The sequence below is a fragment of the Porites lutea genome, chromosome 7 (assembly GCF_958299795.1).
Source record: "Porites lutea chromosome 7, jaPorLute2.1, whole genome shotgun sequence".
Lineage (NCBI taxonomy): Eukaryota > Metazoa > Cnidaria > Anthozoa > Scleractinia > Poritidae > Porites > Porites lutea.
In genome coordinates this window covers 34,576,537-34,596,478 of record NC_133207.1, presented here as the reverse complement: position 1 = coordinate 34,596,478, position 19,942 = coordinate 34,576,537, and the positions used below count along the sequence as shown (strand labels likewise).

Here is a 19,942-nt window from a genome sequence, read left to right as displayed (position 1 = left end):
ATGAAGAGCTTGTTTCTACTATAAATCACATCATTTTTTGCTTCTTCAGTTGCTTTAAGACGTACTAAAACGTAAAACCCTTCCCTAAAAACAGCTTTTAGATTGTGCTGAAACAGCTGAAATATGGAAATTGACCATATGTTATTCATGTTTGAGGCGTCTTTAAACTTGCTTATCTTGGCGGCGAATGGGAAATCGTAATAAAAAAAGGTAAAAAAAATACTGCAGGTTAAAATAAAGTCGACAAGGTAGGTTATCATAAACCTTTACCAGAGCAGTGAACAGCAGATGAATTTTTTGTTTGGCATACTGTATTTAGGACACGAGAGAAAGCTTAAATATAACTGATAGCGGTAAGGTAAAATATCTTTGATGGGTAACTTGTAGACTTAAGTGCAGGAAAAACAACTTTTTTCTGTAACGATCACAAATACCTACCTAAAAGGGACGAATTTTTCTTTCTCACTTTGAATTTGGATAGGTTCCTTGAAATTCAACTCCTGATGAATTCATCTACATTTGACAAATCAATAGAGTTGGAATCATCGCGTTGAAGTTTCGCACCCGTCACCGTCGTGGTTGCTATCCCTGACATTAACTCTTATTATTCACTGAAAATATTTCTCTGTATTTCCCTGGCTAAGGGAAAGTTCATTTAATATGACAAGGGGGGGGGGGGGGGGGGGGGGATGAAGATATTGAAACTCGAAGCTTGAAATTTTAGCAGCCCCCCTCGCTAGAGGTTCAATTTTTTAGGAGCCCCCTCCTTGGTAGTCGAAAAAGTTTCAGAGTCCCCCCCCCACCCCCCTCCTCCTTCAATTCCTTTGCTCCCCTGAAAAAAGATCGCTAGACTGTATTAAATGTATTTACCGTTATTGTCTTCAATGGTTTATACTATGACAAACTTGAGATACAGTTGTGATACAATTTTCTAAAGCATTTTTGGGATGAACAAGAGTGTAATAATTACTGAGACTACATTTGTTATATCTGTAAACCACGTGATATAGCTGAGTTGCACAGGTCATTAAATTGTTGATGATGTCACGTGTTGGTTTTGAAGTATACAAATTTTTGGAGCCCCCCCTCCTAGCGCAACAATTTTTTCAGAGCCCCCCCCTTCGGGTGTCTAAAAATTTTCGGAGCCCCCCCTCAATATCTTCATCCCCCCCCCTTGTCATATTAAATGAACTTTCCCTAATTATTTGTTACAAGCTAGAGTCGATCAAATTTGGAAGATACTTTCCGACATCCTGAAAGATGAGTCACCTTTACGAACAAAAGATAGGTTTTCACTGTCGCGTAATTTTTTCGTGCGTAAACATCCCTTCATATCGTGAAACTCCTGAGGAACAGATAAATGTTGTAAGACGGAACTCTCAATAGATGGAGCCCGAGGTAAACATATTTTGAAGTTGGAAATATTTTAAATTAATACAAAAGCAATTACTGGGTTCGGCTTTTCTATGATGTAAGAAACTAGTTATGCAGGTCTCAGATCTGCGCATAACTCTTCATGATCATATTCGGCTTTATGCAATAATTTCTAATTAGGTTGTACAAAATTTTATTTTTTCCTCGACTTGGTATAATTGGACAGACTACGTGACGTCACAATTATACGAACTCATACTCTACTCTTGTGTAGTTCTACTTAGATCAGGTAGGTATAATAATTCTTATGCAAGGCGTTCATTTCTAATTTTCTTTACTTTAGTTTCCAAGTGTGAACCATTAAATGTAATACAGGTCAATACAGCGTTAGGCTAATTACGTAATAGATGAATCCGGATTAGCCGTTGCTAAAATTTGAACAGTAATAAAAATTGTAGCAAAGTCTTGAGTCTTATGACTTTTTCAAGATTTGATGCAGATCAGGCTCAACACAATGGAGACCATGCAAACCCTTTTTTTATTGAATCAAACTGCCTTCCTTTGCAGTCTTTGTTCTTTCAACAGTTAAGCTGTTTAAAAAGCTCCTAAAAGTCTTCTCGATAAGTTTGCGAAAATCAATACAAAATATCATTATAAAAGGCAATTATCTGCAAAAGAATGTTTCTCTTTCAAATTCTCCAGAACTGAAAAAATGAAAAAATCTTTTACTAGAATTGGTGTGTCTATTTGGAATTCTATTCCACTTTCTGTTAAGACTCTCAACACATCTAATTTTCGCAAAAAAAATTAAATCACTACACCTTAATGTTCTAGGTAATGAAGATAATTATTTGAATGGTAATTATTTAATAAAATATTTTGTGAAGTTAACCTGATAAGTTGTATATACCTCCAGTTGTAATTTTAGTCTTTTTCAAATAACAAAATCCCCTGTACTTGAAGTTATATGTAAGGTGTTTCTTTCTGTATGTTTTTGTATTTCTTTTCTTTCTTTTTTCTTATGTAATTTAATAACGTCTTTATTAAAAGTCTTGTCCTGCCTAGATTAGCGGCATTATAGCTCATTGCAGGACATAAAGTATTGTAAACTTTATATTTCTTTAAATAAATACATTGTTGTTGTTGTTGTTGTTGTTGTTGTTGTTGTAATGGGGAAAATACCGTGATCTGAGGAGATAATTGAGTGAAAATTAAGAACAAAAACCTCAATTGATACAAAACCCGCAAAACCGCATAATTTTCGCTCAGAAACGGAAAAAAACGAGTCATGATAAACAAAAACCGCAAAAAGTAAACCTCAAAATTGCCACTTTTTGACAAAGAGGGTATAAATATCCTTCCAGAATTAAAAATATTACTTTTCAGTGTTCTCAGACACCTTTTTTTAAGAAAGGAGGAATTTTTCGTAAATATTTGACATAAGTGCATTCCTGCTGACTCATGAAAACACAGCCAGAAGGTTATGGTATACTTAACACATTAGCAAACAGTGAAACTGTACTGTTTACAACTAGGTACTATACAGCCAGTAGCATTTGACGTAGTGGCAATTAAGGTAAAAAAAAAAAAAAGGTAAAGGTAAAGAAAATACAGTAACAACTTTTCTGGTTATTTTTCTCTGTTTTCTTTCTTTTGACAGGAAATTTAATCATTTTTTTTTGTTTACGTGTCTAGCGCTGCATCTTATTAAACCGCCTGACCAATGAAGATCAGTAAAGGTACGTAACTGGTGCTGGGTGCAATACAAAAGGCTTAGTTAACGATTTATAATTAACAGCAAAGATGCCAGCTGATGTCATATATTACAATGTTAACAGCAAATTTTTCTGGTGTTCTTAAAGGTGTTTTGACTGTTAGCTGTTTTTAAATGCCGGAATGGCTTGAAATAACAAATCGTCAAGCTGCAAACATGAAATAGAATTTAGAGGCATCCTATTACCCGATTATATTAAAACTTTAATTTGCAACAATAAAATGTTTGAAAACGATCAGGATCATAAACTTTTGACAACACTATAGTTGTCACGAAATTCATACGTCTTTTGGCCCATAGTAATTACGACAATTGAAATGCAAATTTCTTGAAAAATGATGATAAAGACATATTCCCTGCCATTCGGTTATTTACCTTTTTAATAGGCCTCTTAGCTGCTCTTTACCAAGGCTAAGCAAGCTAGTTAATAAGATCTCTAAAGAACTTACTCCTTACGTTATTTCCATAGAATAAGAAGCGGTTGACAGTCAAGGCAGGAATATACGATGAACAAATCATCCCACTCTACCCAACTCAGGAGTAAGGGCAGAACTTCAAATAACATGCAGTTAGCCGAACTGTTGGTATGGTGCTCGCTAAATGGTTTTGTGGCCATCCTCGCGGTTCTTGGTAACTCGTTCGTCATAGCAGCATTCATGCGTTTCAAAAAACTTAGGACACGAACGAACTATTTCGTGGTTGGGCTTGCAGCTGCGGATATTCTGGTTGGTCTCTTATCGATTCCATTTTGGATCACAACAATGGTTCCAATTTGGCTTGAAAGTGTTTCTTGGAAGAGACGTTCCCTTTTCTACCGAGCTTTTATCGCACTGGATGTTTTCTCTGGTATAGCGTCCATCCTCCATTTGTTATTGATAAGCTTGGAAAGATTGTACGCTATTGGCTGCCCTGTTAGGCATCGAGTATCCTCAACACGTTCCTACATTCTGGCAGCATCGTTATCCTGGTGTTTAACGCTTATTGTAACAGTTTTATTCGCTGCACAGAAACATTTTACTCATTTTCCTCGTTTTTTCGTGTTACTATTTTGCTTTCTCGTTCCTTTAATTATGATATGTTTTACTTATATCACGCTGTGGTTGCTTGTAAAGTTCCAGAAACATGATTCCAATTTTTGGAACCGCCACAAAGAGATAAAACTTAGCCTGACCATCTTCTTTGTTATTCTTCTGTTCATTGCTGCTTGGACGCCTTTCATGGTCATAAACATTGTCATGTTTTTTTTGTGGACATTGTGTCATTCCCAACAAGGTGGCTTACGTTTCCAAGCTTCTCCATTACAGCAACTCAGCAGTAAACCCTCTGGTGTACGGATACAGGCTGCCTGAATTCAAAAGAGCCTTTAGAATTCTTATAAAAAGCAGAAAAAATTTCGTTTTGCCTCCCTAAGCTTCAACCAGAGCAGTTTTGAAGTGAGGCAATTGTTCAAGCGACAAAGCAAGAGTTCGGTAAAGGCAACCCATAAACACTTTGAAAGGATAACGGCCGTTTAATTGTAAGAACGGAAGTAATATTTAATGGTGAATCTTCAGAACACGTATGAGCCAAAAAGAAAAAACTGGCATTGGCGGTCTTATTTTGCATTTCCTTGGAGGTCGAAGTTCTTTGTGCGTTGAATCTAAAAAATATCGGTTTATTAAGTACTCAACCTTTTCCCCGCATAAACTGATAGCTTGTAATAGGACTGATGGATTTGCTTTGACTAGATAGCAGGCCAGTTTTTATAACTTAATTTGGGGTTAATGGGAACTTAGGGTCGATTTTCTAAAGTTACCGAGAGAAAGACTTTAGGCAACGATGAAATCATAACTCACTCAAAGCTGGAGAAAATGACGGTGGATATGATTTCAGGTGTTTGTGAAATAAACGAATCACTGCCTTGAACCATTAATAGCAAAACTAACAAAATACCATCGACGGACGATATCTTCTGTTTGAAGAATATCTGCTGAAATGTACTTATACCCAGATATCCTAAAATTTTCGAGGAACGGTCGGGCAATTATAGAGACGGGAACTATACCAGGGGTACCCAACGAGAATATAGTTCATTCAAAACCACTTAAACATAGCATTGTTAACAACGGTAGATTTAGACACACTTTTATCCCCTAAAAATTTTACATCTTTTCGGATTTCCTAGCTGAAAGTTTAGTGATCCGAGAGTTATAGGGATCAAAAAATTTCAGCCAGAAAAAAAGGCTCCCGAAAATTCTAGGCGACCTTTTAAGGGTAAAAATCGTTAAAAATAGGCAATTTCACCATTTTTTTAGATGTTCGAAAATCCTAGGAGAGGCAGGCAAGCAAGAAATTTTACAACAAATGTTCCGAAAGATCTCAAATCGTCTTCCGAACAGATATTTTCCGAAAAGTGACGTTGGGTGCCCCTACTATACATAGACCAACGTAAGCTTCCTTTTACGTTAAAGGAATAATGAACAGTTATTAGGTTCGGCTTTCGTGCGATGTAAAGAATTATACAGATTTCGGAGGGCGTTATCCGCATCTGCATAATTCTTTTTATTACAAACTGAGTCATTGGATAATGCACTTCTAGAGCTCTGATTGGCTAAGCCAATATGGTATATTTAGCCATTATTGAATGAGGCTGACTAGGATATGAAGAATTCTGCAGATGGAGGAGTTTGGATAACACCCTCCGAGATCTACAGAATTATTCATATCCTACGAAAGCAGAATTCAATAATTGTTTTATTATTCCTTCAAAATAATTCCAAGTTTAAAAACAAGCTAAAACATGCTAATCTCGGTTGATGTAAGTTCATATCGATAATGCACCTTTATCGGGAAGTTTAGGAGATAAAGGTCTGCTCAGGTCTGCAAATATACTCCAAACAGCAAATAGCAGATGTTGTCCGTCGAGTTGTCTTCTTGCTGTTCTTGCTGTTCTTCTGTTTTTAGACAATATTTTGCCGTGAAGCGAGTAAAATGTTCCGCGACAGTTCCGCCATTATGTTCTAACTACCAAAACAACACGACAACTCAACCTCGTCCACAGGTTTTCTCGGTCAACATTTCAATAACCTGCAACCAGGCTGCACTTTTGACGTCATTTTGACGTCATCGGTTTAATACGACAAAATTCATTCCAAATTTGGTCAACAGCAGCTGGTTATGGTGAATTATGCGAGTGTTTTTAACCAATCAGAAACGGGGAAATATTTTGAATGAATAATAAGAACCATTATACCATGCTCTCTAAATATGGTAACTGTACCTGTCTGCTCAAAATTAAAAACAAGCTGAAAATCCGCTGTTTTTAGAAATAAAGTCGGGAAGAATTCCCGATATTTTGTGGGCGTTTTTAACAAAAAAATTATTGCACTCGCGCTTCTTGGAAATGAGATGATTATAGCCAACTCATATCCAACGCGCACTCGTGGAATAATTGTTAAATAGAAGAGGTGTACGCTTGAAAATCAGACTCGTACTCAATCACTATTTATGTGTTGGGTACGAGTTTGCATGAAAATCGCTTTCCAACTTGCACAGATATACAACTATCTAGTTTGGAATGTTACGTTGGAGGTAACTGCCATAATGAGGGATATGAGGGGGATAAATAAAGTTAAAAACACAATTATCATTTATGAAAGTGATTTTGGCAATCAACAGTTACCAGCCACCAGCAAATTGCCTTCGATTAGGCGTGAGGCGTTGTTTTTGAATATCACACATAGGACATCAACTTGTCTTATCCTACGTATAATGTTTTGAATGCGGCTCAAGGACTTGTTTTCTGTTCGGAAACGTAAACGCAACGATGAAAAACTGCTCAGGCCTGCACCGCAACGGCTGCTACAAATATTGAGCTGACTATATATTTTATTAATGAAATTAGAAATGTAAATTGAAAGGCAGAGAAAAGAGCAAACTTGTCACTGGGGAAATTAATTAATATTAACGCCGGCATGGGTTTACAAGCGACATGGCCTTAGTTTTTCGCAGCTCGATAAAACTTTGGGTTTGAAATGGCTTGAACACGAGTCTGTCCAAATTCGCGGTCTGCACAGAACTCATCCTGCGGTTCCCGTGCCCTGCAATAGCAAAGAACAATCCGCATATCTGAGTATGTTGGTTTGAGTCTTATCTCAAATTCGATAAGTGTTTCAATTTTCTTCTTTCATCCTTTCACAAACTGTCCGAGAGACTTTGCATAAACTCTGATTTATTTGTCAGGTAAAATTTTAGTTCATTCTGAAATTAGACAATATCTTAACGCTCTGATCATACGGAATCACTAACCCTATGTCAATAAATTAAACTATACAATTATTCAAATAATAGTTATTATGTAAAAAATATACTTTCAACGCAAATTGAATTTATCACCAACAGCGTTAGCACCGGATTTCAATTTTGTTCTTTAAAAGTGAAAGGGAGCGAGAATGTTTACAGTTCATATCATTCAAGTGATTTGAAGCCCGCTGTCAGGTTGTTTGTAATGAAACTTGGATCAGCAGCTCATACGACTGGACTGAGGGACAGGTGAAATCAAGCTCTTCAATGTTAAATGTCGACAAGCAACGTTCGTGTCATCTTATGAAACTCTTATCTTTTGAGTTTAGCGGATTACACCCAAAAGCGTTTCTTTGTGGAAAAAACCTTTGTAAGTGTGACATTTCTTGAAGAAGTCTTACTTATAGATGGCAAGATTTATTTTACGCATGTAAAGCTAATCCCATTTCATGTTCACAATCAATACAGTGGCTTTTGAATGCTTGATTTAATTGTGGAATATTTCTACTGGCTGCTGATTAAAAAGACACTTTACTGTGTTCTTTCTAAACAGTCGTATTATTTCCCTTCTTTCTTAGATCCCTTGCTGCTCTAAGTGTGCACGGCAAAGATTATTGCAGACTGATACCATCCCGGCGGCTCGCCGCAGTAGTGGTTTTAAGTCGGGCTAAGCTTGAAACCGACGTAGCTTTAGCCAGGTAGTATAGTTTACTGAAACTTCTGTTTGTTGACGCTACAATAACAGTTGGTCTTCATCACTACTGCAGGCAACGTAATACACGTGAAAAGCCCATAATTCCTAATGAATGTTCAGATCGGTAACCGATCAAAAGCCCAAAAGAAAATAGTATATAGTTAGACTACAACAAAACAGAGTTCGTCCTGCAAACTGAACCTGAGTATCCAATGTTACAGCTTGTATTCGTCCGCTATTTCAAAGTACTAAATAGAAATCGCCTCGTATTATTTAACTGAGTAGGCTGAATTCAGAACGTTTAGAATCAAAGATAAAATTATTTTCAGCAAATTTATTCTACCAAAGAAATCCTCAATTGGCTTTGATTAGCTGACAAAAAATGTTGCAGTTAAATCAACTATACCTGTAACCAATAACTGTGCCGCAGTGGATACATTCGCTGTCCCTTTCTTGAGCTCACGACTTAGGCTAATTTGTTTTGTTTTCAGAATAAGTACCCTGTATCTATTTCTAGTAGAAACTAAAATTCTTTTCAGTAGTTGAAAAAAATATAGACTCATTTGCTCTAGTTTGTCAGATTAGATGAAAAACAACGACAATGTTTGTGGAGTTTGGATCACAATTATCTTTCTTTGGCTATTATTTACAACCCCTTCTCTTACAAGTAGAAGAAGGTTAGTCACAAAATTCTGAATAACTTGCTTTGCTGTTGACAAGTAAATATTTTTTAAAACATGATAGATTTTTGTTTGAAACTGCTGATGATCACTTCTCATCATTGAATTTATCATAAAAATCGATCGCCGACTTAAGTTCTTCAGGTCGCGGCTGTTTCCTTAAAAAGTAGGCGTAATCCCTTTGGACTCGCCGAAAGTGCTATGTTTATATGTTTATAAAGAGCTAATTTTCCTATTCAGCCATTAAATATATTATTCTTAAGTTCTTTATCCTTGAAACCGGAATTTCCTTAAGCCTTTACCGGCCGTGGAGAAGAAAAATAATAAGCCTCGACAGCTGACCATGGCTGTTCTCTGTAGCAGTGTAGAAACGGTTAAAAATCAAAGGGCTGTCTAAGACATCTCTTATACACGGCGTGTTTCATCATCCCCCGTCAGTGTGTAAGTGCTCCCCATTTCCAAATTCGGTTGCCACAGAAGAAAATAAATCCATGGAAAAATGTGCAATTCACATGGATTGTTAAAAGTACTTTGAAGATGTTGGAAACAGTAAAATGAGAAAAAAATTCAATTAATCGTAATGCAGTAAGAAAAAAGTTCTTTCTCTTTTAGTATGTCTAATCGGGATTTCCTAAGAAAATTTTTTGATGGTAAAAAGAGACAGTCGAAAAACACAAGTGGCTAAGTCTTTATAAAATCTTTGTGTTTTCATTACGGTGTTTTGACTCAGCGGAAAATTACCCTTAACTTTGAAATTTGTCACTCTTCGTAATTTTGTCAACTTTCTTCAATCTCGTAGGATTATTGCCGGAGGGCCTTTTTCGCACACAGCTGTATCTCTAGCTTTGTGATCTCTATGTGTCGTCAACCGAATGTACGGCTCGACGTACGCTACTAAAATTAAACTTTTTATAGTCCTCAGAGAACAAGGAAAAACATTTTCTATTTAGAAATATGATTGTGTTTATGGCAGCGTTTATAATATTTTTTTGTTTCGACTGACAGAGACAATGCAGGACGGCACAAGAAACTTGTCTAAGCCAAGTACCTTGTCCGCCGCCGGCGACCCGTGGCTTACAGAGTTATCAACTGTGGAGCTTGTGGCTTGGTGCGTACCATGTGGTGTTGTTGCCCTTGCAGCCATATTTGGCAATACATTAGTTCTCGCCTCGTTCTTTCTTTCTACAAATATCCGTCATCAAGTGGTTATGTTTGTAGCTGGGTTGGCATTGGCCGATGTGCTTGTTGGCGCAGTTTCCATTCCGATTTGGATTTATACGTTGTTTCTGTCTTGGAAAACTAGAAGACCTGCCGAGGACATTTGGCTTACCCTAATTTATGACGCTCTTGATGTTTTTGCCGCGTTGAACTCGATTTTTCATTTGACCGCGATTAGCATCGAGAGGTTCTTTGCAACGGTTTATCCTTTCACTCATCGAAGCGTTACAAAACGTCTTTACCGTGCCCTCATAATAGCGATTTGGATGACTTCTGCAATTGTTTCCTGTTCCTTCTTTCTTCCACTCGGAAAAGCATCTTTACAATTTCGCTTTTTTCTCCTAAATCTATTGTTTATTATCCCACTAATCATTATCTGTTTTAGCTACGCGAGAATTTGGCTCAAAGCCAAGACAGGTCTACGAAATGTTCCAGACACAACTAAAAAGATGTCCTTTACTTTACTGATCGTCATTGGTTTATTCGTTGTTGCCTGGACACCATTTTTTGCTGTCCGCGGAATACTTCATTTCTGCCGACACTTTTGTGTATCATGGAGACTCTTTTACCTTACCAAGCTATTTCATTTCAGCAACTCGGCTATGAATCCGTTGGTTTATGGCCTTAGAATACCAGAATACAAAGTAACTTTCTGCAGACTTCTCGGAATTGATATCGCTATTCCCAAGCGAGACTCTGTTGAGCTAGATAGTCTAGCCGTAAGAAACTCGCCACGTAGCTTTGGTGATACTGATGGCGTCTCCAGTGGAGAAACTCCAAACAGTAATTCTGGTCCATCACTTCCGACAAAAGATGTACCCGTCAAGAGATCCAGTCTTCCAATCATAACAATTACAGAGCCTTCAGAGGCCATAATTAGAAAAGAGGAACAAGACGTAATTGATGCTGAATGTAAGACTTAGTTTAGTCTTTCTGAGTTGCTATAGAGTGATCCTACTTAACCCGTGAAATAGGTAGTAGAATACTACGCACTATTATGCACTAATTCTAATATATTCTTCTGTTTATTTGTGGCTATTTTTCACTAGTTGTTATTTAATTAAAATTGTTTTCACGGGTCAAGTAAAATCGCTCTAAAGGAACTCTTATGTTACCGCTTTGATTAACGATCTTTTATGATCTTAATAATTCATCTCTTTGTATTTTAATCCTGATCATAGAAGATTTAACAAGTTCGTTAAAGTCCTGAGCGTAAGATAGCTACTATTTTCTGGTTGTCTTTCCTTGGTAACTGAAACCCGCCCAAGTATTATTATTTGTTTTCCTGTTATTTTGGTGAACTTTTAAGACCATTTAAGAACAAAAATTAGGGAAAGGCTTCGTAGGAGGGCTTATAGAGGGGGTGAATAGGCCAACAGATCGGCAGATTTTGAAAATATTTTTGACTGGATTTCGGATTTAAAGCGAGATTTTAACTGATTTCCATATCCTGCAACTGCAGTGGATTGCGGATTCATCTATTTTTGGACTTTGCGTGTAATAATAATAATAATAATAATAATAATAATAATAATAATGGAAACTTTATTTGTGTTTTTGAATGTACAATTGTAAACCTCGCTACGTATAGGCAATTTACAAATGCTGCTTGAGATTGGGTTATCAAAAAGAGAAAAAAAAAACAAAAACAAAACAAAACAAAAGCCAAAAAAACAAAAAAACACTGGGCTATCCCAGTTCCTATTTCTACAACAAAAGATATAATATGTTGCTCTTATGGCTATATTTATCATTTTCTTGATTATATTACTTTGCTGCTTTTTGTCGATGCCAATGTCATTCATCATGTCTAAGAACGTGGAGCTTTCATCGGAGAAAACTATAATAATAATAATAATAATAATAATAATAATAATAATAATAATAATAATAATAATAATAATGAAAGAATCTTTATTACAAAACCTCAATTAAAATCCTATTTACAATCAACCTGCTGTTACAAAAAATCTAATTAATTCATCAAAACACTATCTACAATTCCATCCGTTACAAAAGAAACCCCTCGGCCTTCATAAGAGAACAAAAACAATCCTATATATAATTAGTGAAGAAAGAAAAAACTATTCATTTACAAATTCTAAAAAATAGAAGTAACTTAACCTTACATAAAAGAAGAGGAAATAGATATAATTAATAATAAAAGTTCAAAATTCTATAAAATTAAGAATTCCATTATGCAGAGATATTAAGATCCTGCAATCGAATTATACTAATGACGGCTAAACCAGTGTCCATAAAAAGCCCTAAGTATAAAAGCATATAGACACGTATTTCAGATATCCGCACTAGCGACATTTATTTTACAGTCTAATGATTGCTCAATCTTGCAGTGATTGCAACATGATAAGGCTCGGTGTCTTTCTGAGCTATCTTGTCTGCGAGATGCTTTAGGAACCGCTGACACTCGTTTCCCATTCCGCCATTGGTTCCAAACACTAAAGGCGTAAACGAACCCATTTCTACATCTAACACCCGCTGCTGGTACTTGCGCTTCTTCTCTTCTTCTTGCTCTTTGAACACTTCCGATGTTGGCTTGCTCTGGTAACACTTGGAGTTGACGTGCGTAACTCTAACATCAAGAAATGCCGTAACTCCTCTTGCCCAGAAACCTCCCGCTTTGATGTCCAACCTTGCCTCAGAACTTGTAACAGCGCTCCTCAAGTGAAATCGCTCGTTGTCCAGGGGTTGAAGGCGTGGTTCGATTTCGACATTATTGCAGATCTTGTCGATGAATGTCGTTAACAAGTTCCGTACACCGTCATGTCTCTGCGCTACAAACCCCCCCTTTTTACAAGAGAGGGCGTGACTAACGGTGAATTTATCCCCACATGTGCAATGACTTGGTTAATCGACTAAGGGTAAGTCATAACGCAAGCGTAGCGAGTCTCTGAACTCTTGCTTGTTGAGGGCTAAACCTTTGTCTGCGAGAGGCATCGCATTCAGCCAAGAACTTGCGCCCTTGTCCCTCGATTGATTAACCAGACGCAGCAGGCCTGGGGAGAGGCTTGAATCGACGCTATCCATTTTCTCTTTGGCACTTGCTCTCTTAAGTGATTGTTGATGCCTCTTTAGCTCCTCCGTAGATCTTTCTCCTGGCACCATGATGGAACTCTGTGATGTAATAGAATCTACGTGGGCGGTGGTTATTAGTCTCGAGGCAGCAAACTGCTGCGGTTCCTCGGATTTCAGATCAGGAATACCTAGACCCCCTTGACCCGTTGCTAAGGTAGCAAGTCTGCGCACCTCGTTAGGGAGAGGCTCTGATTGACCGAACAAAGTAGGGAGTAGTAAATCTTCAATCACTTCCTGGATTGGATCGACATAAACGTCAAACGATTCAATAGTTCGCATGAAGTAGGTGAACTTCGACTTGTAGCCTTTTGTGAAAGCAATATACGCCGCAATATACGCCGCATGGGGCTGGCTCTTCGCTATTTTAGAGAGACGTTCGATTTCCTCTTTCCATTATAATAATAATAATAATAATAATAATAATAATAATAATAATAAAGTCTTTATTCATCAAAAGATAAAAATACATATCTTTTGTTACAAGTAAGTGTAAGAAATATTAAAAAGATAAAAAGTAAGATTTAAAAAAAATCTATTATATTACATAGCTAATTCATATTTAAAAACTAAACGAGTAATAAAAAAGTTTTAAAAACGCACAGTGTTAATCTTGGGTTTAAAATAAGTTTCTTTCCTAAGATTGTAACTGGCCGGTTTAACACCAGGCACAATAGATAAAAGTGGATGTCCTTTAGCATTAGAAACTTTTCCGAAAATTTTTACGGTCTTGCCTCTCTAAGAAATCATAAATACTTACAGGTTTAGATGCATACTTCCTTATAAAACAGCGGTCTATTAGAAACATTGTACAGGTGTAAGATCGGACTCGGACGGGGCGTAGAGAGATAATGCGTACTAGTAATATAAGGTAGAACTATTGTCTAAAATAGAAGGTCTATTTCTGACTGATTGTACCCCTCTTTGCGCAGCGTTCTAAGGATATGTAGGGATTTGTTGGCCTTAGTAAGTTTGTTCTTCACGAGCACTGAAAATTTGTTAATAAAAGTATTTTTGCCTGATTTCGGATTCAGGGCGAAATTTTAACTGCGGATTTGCAAACCCCTATTCACTCTCCGGCTCCTTATAGACAAGAGGATTATAACCCGACCAGAATAAAAAGGCGTTTTGGAACAACAATTTTCCTTTAGAGGAGAGGGGGGGGGAGGGATTATAATTGGAGCTAGAGGGGCTGTTAAAACGGTTACAGGTAGATGGGCCGATAACTTAAGAGGTTATAATTGGGGGGCGTATAACTCGGGCAGTTTATTTACGGTAGTTTCGAGATCATCTTGATATCATTTTAAGTGAGGAAATATAGTCCAGTAGCTAAGTGCAAAACTTAGCAAAATTGTGCGTTTGTTGATTAAAGCGTGAACATTTACCACCAAACAGTTTAAGATATAATACAAAAGGTTCATCTAGAACTGCATATATTAACCCTTACACACAGGGATTAATAAAATAGATAATTTTTGCCCAACAAATTCTGGATCGAATTGGAATTAAGACATGTTTTTTTTTTTGGAAAGATAACACTGAAGTACAGGGAGAGAAACCTCTCAGAGCAAAGGAGAGAACCAACAGTTAACTCACATAACTAAGGAATGCAAAGCTGGGACTCATTGGCGGGAGTTACCGGAATGCCAGTCTCACCGCCTTGTCTTCCAGTTGCTTGTCAAGCTCAGGCACAGTGCCCTCATACGACCCGCCATACTTGAAGAACCAAATAGTACATATATTTTATTATTATTCATTCAAGTTCACAAGTTTCCTTGGCTTCAAGGCCTTCACTTTTTGCTGACTTTTCGCCGTTTCTGATTGGATCAAATAGCCCGGCTACAGTACCCTAGGGCTTTGGCCAGTTAATTCAATATGTAATTTACTTCTGTTCCAACTTAACTGCCAAGAAAGCAAGTCTGATTGCGAAAAATTGGGAGACGAGGGGAAAAGAAGCCTGATTACGCGTCGTCTGCTGTCCATAGTCCAGAATAGTTTCCCGAACAAAACGGGAAGAAGGACCGTCTGATCACAGGTTGAGCACTCCTTAAACTGTAGCTATTACGAGAGAGAATCACACTGAAGAATAATTAGTAATCCAAACATTAGCTTTTCAGTCTTTTTTACGGTGATAAGTTAATTTAACCAACTAACTTTATAAAACCAGAGTTCATTTATTTGGCCATTTTCACACGTTTTTTTGCCAGAGCAGTCTTGTACGATATAGTTCATGCAGTATTTACATCAAGTTTGTTAAATATATTTTGACAAGTTTTTTTGTCTACAGGCCAAACGTAAATTAGGAAATGGGATGAGTCCTAAGACGGACTGGTGCATGTTACCTGCCTACCTCGTTGTCGTTGTTACTGCAACTGTTAAATCTCAAATGTTGGATAAATTAACGGAATTTTTTTCAAAACGGTGCTTATCTAGTTTTTTATACAGGCAGGCATATGTCTTTATCTACTTTAGTCATCCTGTGGTACAAACCCAAAATGCCTTGCGCCACAGTTCCCCATTATCGTATGAAGGGAATTTGTTGGTTTATTACGGCGTTGAACGTTATGTTACGCTTTCTTTGATAGCCAAGAAAAATTAACATTAAACTGACAAAAATGTTCACAAACACCTGCCTACAGAGATGAACGGTAAGCTAAAACACTTTCTCCCTTCAAGTTGAGATCAGGTTTGAAAAGATGAATCTTTCGTCTTTTCAGGCAGCGTCAAAGTAGTTTGCGAGCAATCACAAGAGACGCAAGGGTCACGTTCACAAGCAAGCCGGGAAAGACTGGGATGAAGAAAAGTCATTGAAGCTTGCTTGCTGCATGTCACACGCCCCATGTAAGGCAATGCAACCGCGTGGAATCCAGAATATAAGACTGTCCTGGATTGCCTTACATGGGGCGACGCATGGCATCTCTCAGTCTTTCTTGAGGCACTTTTTTGAGAGTTTCCACGGTTAATCAAATTATTTTAAACATTGTCTTGGTGGTCACATTCTGCCATAGGTTTCCTAGAAGACTCACGTCGTGAAAAACTAATCGAACTTCGGAAAGATCTCGTAGACTCCCTCCGTAAGAGACTAGTAAACGTTTTTCTAAATCCTGGAATCTTCAGGGAGTAAATGACTGGATTTATAGCAGAGTTGCAGTAATGTAACAACTTGGTAAATTGAATAACTTCAAACGAAATGGATTGGCGTTTAAGGTGAGATTGAAAAAAGTACACAGCGTTAATGCAGAAGAACGGAAGCCACGTGACTGCAAACACAATGATCACAATAAGAAGAGACTTTGCAATCATGACTTCATGGTCATGTCTCTTAAATGCTCGTCTTGATCCTCTTCGAATAAGCTTTTTTTTCTTTGCCATCCGCCATATTCCAAGATAAGCAGCACAGATCACGTAAAACGCCACGGAGAAGGAAACACAGAAGAGTATGAAGAAGGCTCTTGTTATGCTGTAGTTACTGTATCTTATTGAGTGAATAAAGGATAGTGTACCTGCTGTTATCCAACATATTATCAAGACAGCAATGTATACCACTCTTGATGAATTTCGGTGACTGACTGGGTAAGCAATAGCGTAAAAACGTTCAAGGCTTATAAGCATTAAGTGAAATATAGAAGCGAATCCTCCAAACACGTCCACTGCGTGATACATCACACTCAATACAGCCGGGATTTCAAGTTGCTGTTTGTACAGAAGAGTCATAGCCATGTAAAGTGGCACCGCAATCAAACCTACCAGCAAGTCAGCAGTTGCCAAACCCACTATAATGTAATTAGTGCGCGTGTGCAGTTGAACATTTCGAATGAACGCCAGAATAACCGTTGAGTTTCCAAATATAGCCATAACAGCTAAGATTCCGAATACCACGCTCCAAGCCATTATTGGGAACGTTATTAAACCTTCCTGGGTACCTGGCTTCATCGTTCCATTAGCTGCCGTACAATTGTTCATTTTTCTAAGAAGAAACAAAAATAAATACATAAAAAATAACAACTTTTTTCGAGCTATTCTTCAACCACGAAAAACCAAACTTACATTCAAAAAATGATGCTGGTAAATCTGTTATTTGCCTTTTTTTAAAAAAGCAGGAAAAACAGAAAGTCAGATGAAATTGGGTAAAATATTATTCCACTGGCAGCTAATCTCTCCTCTCGCCCTCTGTATTTTAGTTAAATATAGATGAAGCTGTGCAATAAAAAAAAATTAAAATGGCGAATCTTTACGCGAAAATTGTGATTTTGTGTCAAAAATATATAATGTAATGTGTTTCAAATGTATGAAACTCTTTGGTGCCTTATCAGCAGTCAATAAATGGAAGCAATTAGAGTAAAAGACTTATCTATCTGTATTGATCTTTTAAGTCCATGCATGACGGCTAGTGTATGTTTGTACTCTAATACTGCTTTTTAAGAGCATTTCAAATGTTAGTTTAATGGCTGGTTGATTGTAGTGATTAATCATCTGAAATATTGCTCACAACGATTCTTATTCGTAGAACATTTTTTTTCTACAGGGATTAACTGAAATTTCCTTTATCTAGAAGCTCATGAATACTCTTAGCTGCTAGACAGAATGTCAAACGTAATATCCTTCCGTGAAAAAAAAAAAACCCTCCTTATGTATGCAATTAAAATGGCCAAGGTAAAAACATATATAATTAGGTGCGCTTGAATTTACTTTTCATCTGGTCCTGTCGTATTTTGTTTAGAAACACGAACTTGCTGAAAAGAATCCCAGGTTTGCTATTGGTTAATTTATTGATTATTTGACAGAGAATCGCTTAAAATCCGGTGTTCAATTACTCAACTGAAAACAATGACAAGGAGCGCGGTCACTAAGTTGCCTTTATGAGCCTGCAGGAAGGAGGAGGTGAATTGCTTTTACGTATTATATCATACTGTTTTTCTAATGATTTCTTCTTTTGACATCCACCTGTAGTAAACTGAGGGCGAATGTCTTACGTTTTTGATGAATATATGTTTATGAAACGCCGGGATTCAGTTTACGGTACTTCTGTTATGCCATTTATGTTTATTATAAAAAATAAAGCCTGCTAAGCAATAACAGAAAACGATCTCTTTTTTGCATAGTCCTGAAATATGATGGCTATGGAGTATAATCTTCACAACATCTATCTCTATTTGAGTTTGTCTCTGATTACATGCGTCCATGCACTCATTTCTTTTTATGTTTGTCCATTCTCTTTTGTTGCTGGGAGCAGACACTCTTCGATTATGGAGCGACTTCGAAATTGTATTTCAATATAGAGTTTCACCAGAGTTTACGAACAAAATCGCAACAACACATCTGCCAGTTGTAAATATTATTTAAAAACCCTTATTTGTATAGGAGAAGGAGTAAATTCACATTCATGAATGAATTTTTGATGTTGTGACTTAAGACGCATTAAGAGTTAGTTATCAGTTAAACGTGCAGTATTCCACAATCCCTCAAATTATGTTCATCTTCTGTCCTTAAAAACACCTCAGGGGAAAATATTTTAAAAAAGCCAACTAAGATGTGTTTTGTGAAGTTTTCTGGTATCAGCGGTGCCATGGCTCATTAATAGCGATGTTTCAGTTCAAGGTTAATAATACTGATCGTTGGGTAGCAACTCAGAAAAAGCCACGGCGACTAACTTTTACCGGTACAATTTTTCATAAAGAAAGTAACAATTATTTTAACATAAGGTATACTGTTTCTGGGTTAAAAGTGAATATTAAGGTGAAACGAATTCATTTAAAATCCGCGACATTCCGCCTAAAGTAAAGGAGTTTTCCTTTTAAATCATAGAGAAGATTTTGTTACTAACCTGTATTTCATGTAACTGACTTATAGTCCTTAATTCTTGCTCTGTTTTAATTTTTGCCAGTAAACTGCAGCCCTCGAAGCACCTGCTTGAGATATAGTTGTATGGAGTAACATTAAATTGAAAACCAATCAGTTTGTATAAAAACAATTAAGGAGACGTTGATATGTTAATGCTGTCGCAAAATCTCGAGAACAGTGGCACCTTATGTTACCGTCAGTTTTACCAGAAATTCAACTGAGAAATACCCAACATAAAATAATGATGCGTTTCATTACAAATTCATGAACAAAGCTGAGCCGGTAGAACGTTCGTGCTGCGTTTTCTTAATAACATTGGAACCCTTTTAATTGTCATCGTATAAACGATTGAATACAAAGACAATCTTTTTGCAAGATTCTCCGATACAAGGTGGTACTTCAATCCATCATACCACCTGCTATTGACAATTTTACTGACAGTTTAAGGCGAATGTAACTTCAAAAGCTTCCGATCTAGGGATGCAGAACCACCTTGAAAGAATTTGATTTGGTAGGTTTAGACCTCAGTGCCGGCTCTGCTACTTTATAGGTGCATTGTGAAATACATAAGGAATCCCTTGTTTACCTACAAAATTCCATGCCCGTCATATTAGGCAAGTAGATGTTGATATCAAATTACAAGGGGAATTAAGAAGAGATGCGACACAGTGAGATGAATTTGGAAAACGTTTTTTAGTTTGAGGTAATGGGCGTGCTACCGTGGTATACATTCGGATCCGTACATTGCCATGTTTTTGTGAAATGATTTGCAACTAACCGGACGGTATTACTTTCATTTTTCAGTCCTTTGCTAATGGACGGCATCATTGGTATATCATTTATATCATACATATCTGACAAGTGCATCTAGTTGATCCAGGAAACTATCATGTCTGACATTATATAATTACAATAAAACGTGCACTGGTTTAGTTACTTTGCTAAAAAACTTTAAGTTAATTTAATCTATTTGTTTTATTGCGTATG

At 37.0% G+C, this 19,942-nt stretch overlaps 3 protein-coding genes across 3 annotated transcripts; 2 read left to right on the top strand and 1 right to left on the bottom strand.

Moving 5' to 3' along the window:
* The first annotated feature begins 3,654 nt into the window (after positions 1 to 3,654).
* LOC140944847 (octopamine receptor beta-1R-like) lies at positions 3,655 to 4,684 on the top strand. The gene is made up of 2 exons (XM_073393948.1): positions 3,655 to 4,131; positions 4,421 to 4,684. The coding sequence occupies exons 1-2, from the start codon at positions 3,655 to 3,657 to the stop codon at positions 4,556 to 4,558; spliced, it is 615 nt and encodes a 204-aa protein (XP_073250049.1). The 3' UTR covers positions 4,559 to 4,684.
* Positions 4,685 to 9,802: 5,118 nt separating this feature from the next.
* LOC140944863 (adrenocorticotropic hormone receptor-like) lies at positions 9,803 to 11,018 on the top strand. The gene has a single exon (XM_073393967.1). The coding sequence runs from the start codon at positions 9,814 to 9,816 to the stop codon at positions 10,942 to 10,944; it is 1,131 nt and encodes a 376-aa protein (XP_073250068.1). The 5' UTR covers positions 9,803 to 9,813; the 3' UTR covers positions 10,945 to 11,018.
* A 4,985-nt stretch (positions 11,019 to 16,003) lies between these two features.
* On the bottom strand, positions 16,004 to 17,077 carry LOC140944269 (histamine H2 receptor-like). Its single transcript, XM_073393404.1, has one exon. It carries the CDS (start codon positions 17,075 to 17,077, stop codon positions 16,088 to 16,090), a length of 990 nt encoding a protein of 329 aa, XP_073249505.1. The 3' UTR covers positions 16,004 to 16,087.
* Positions 17,078 to 19,942: the final 2,865 nt, after the last annotated feature.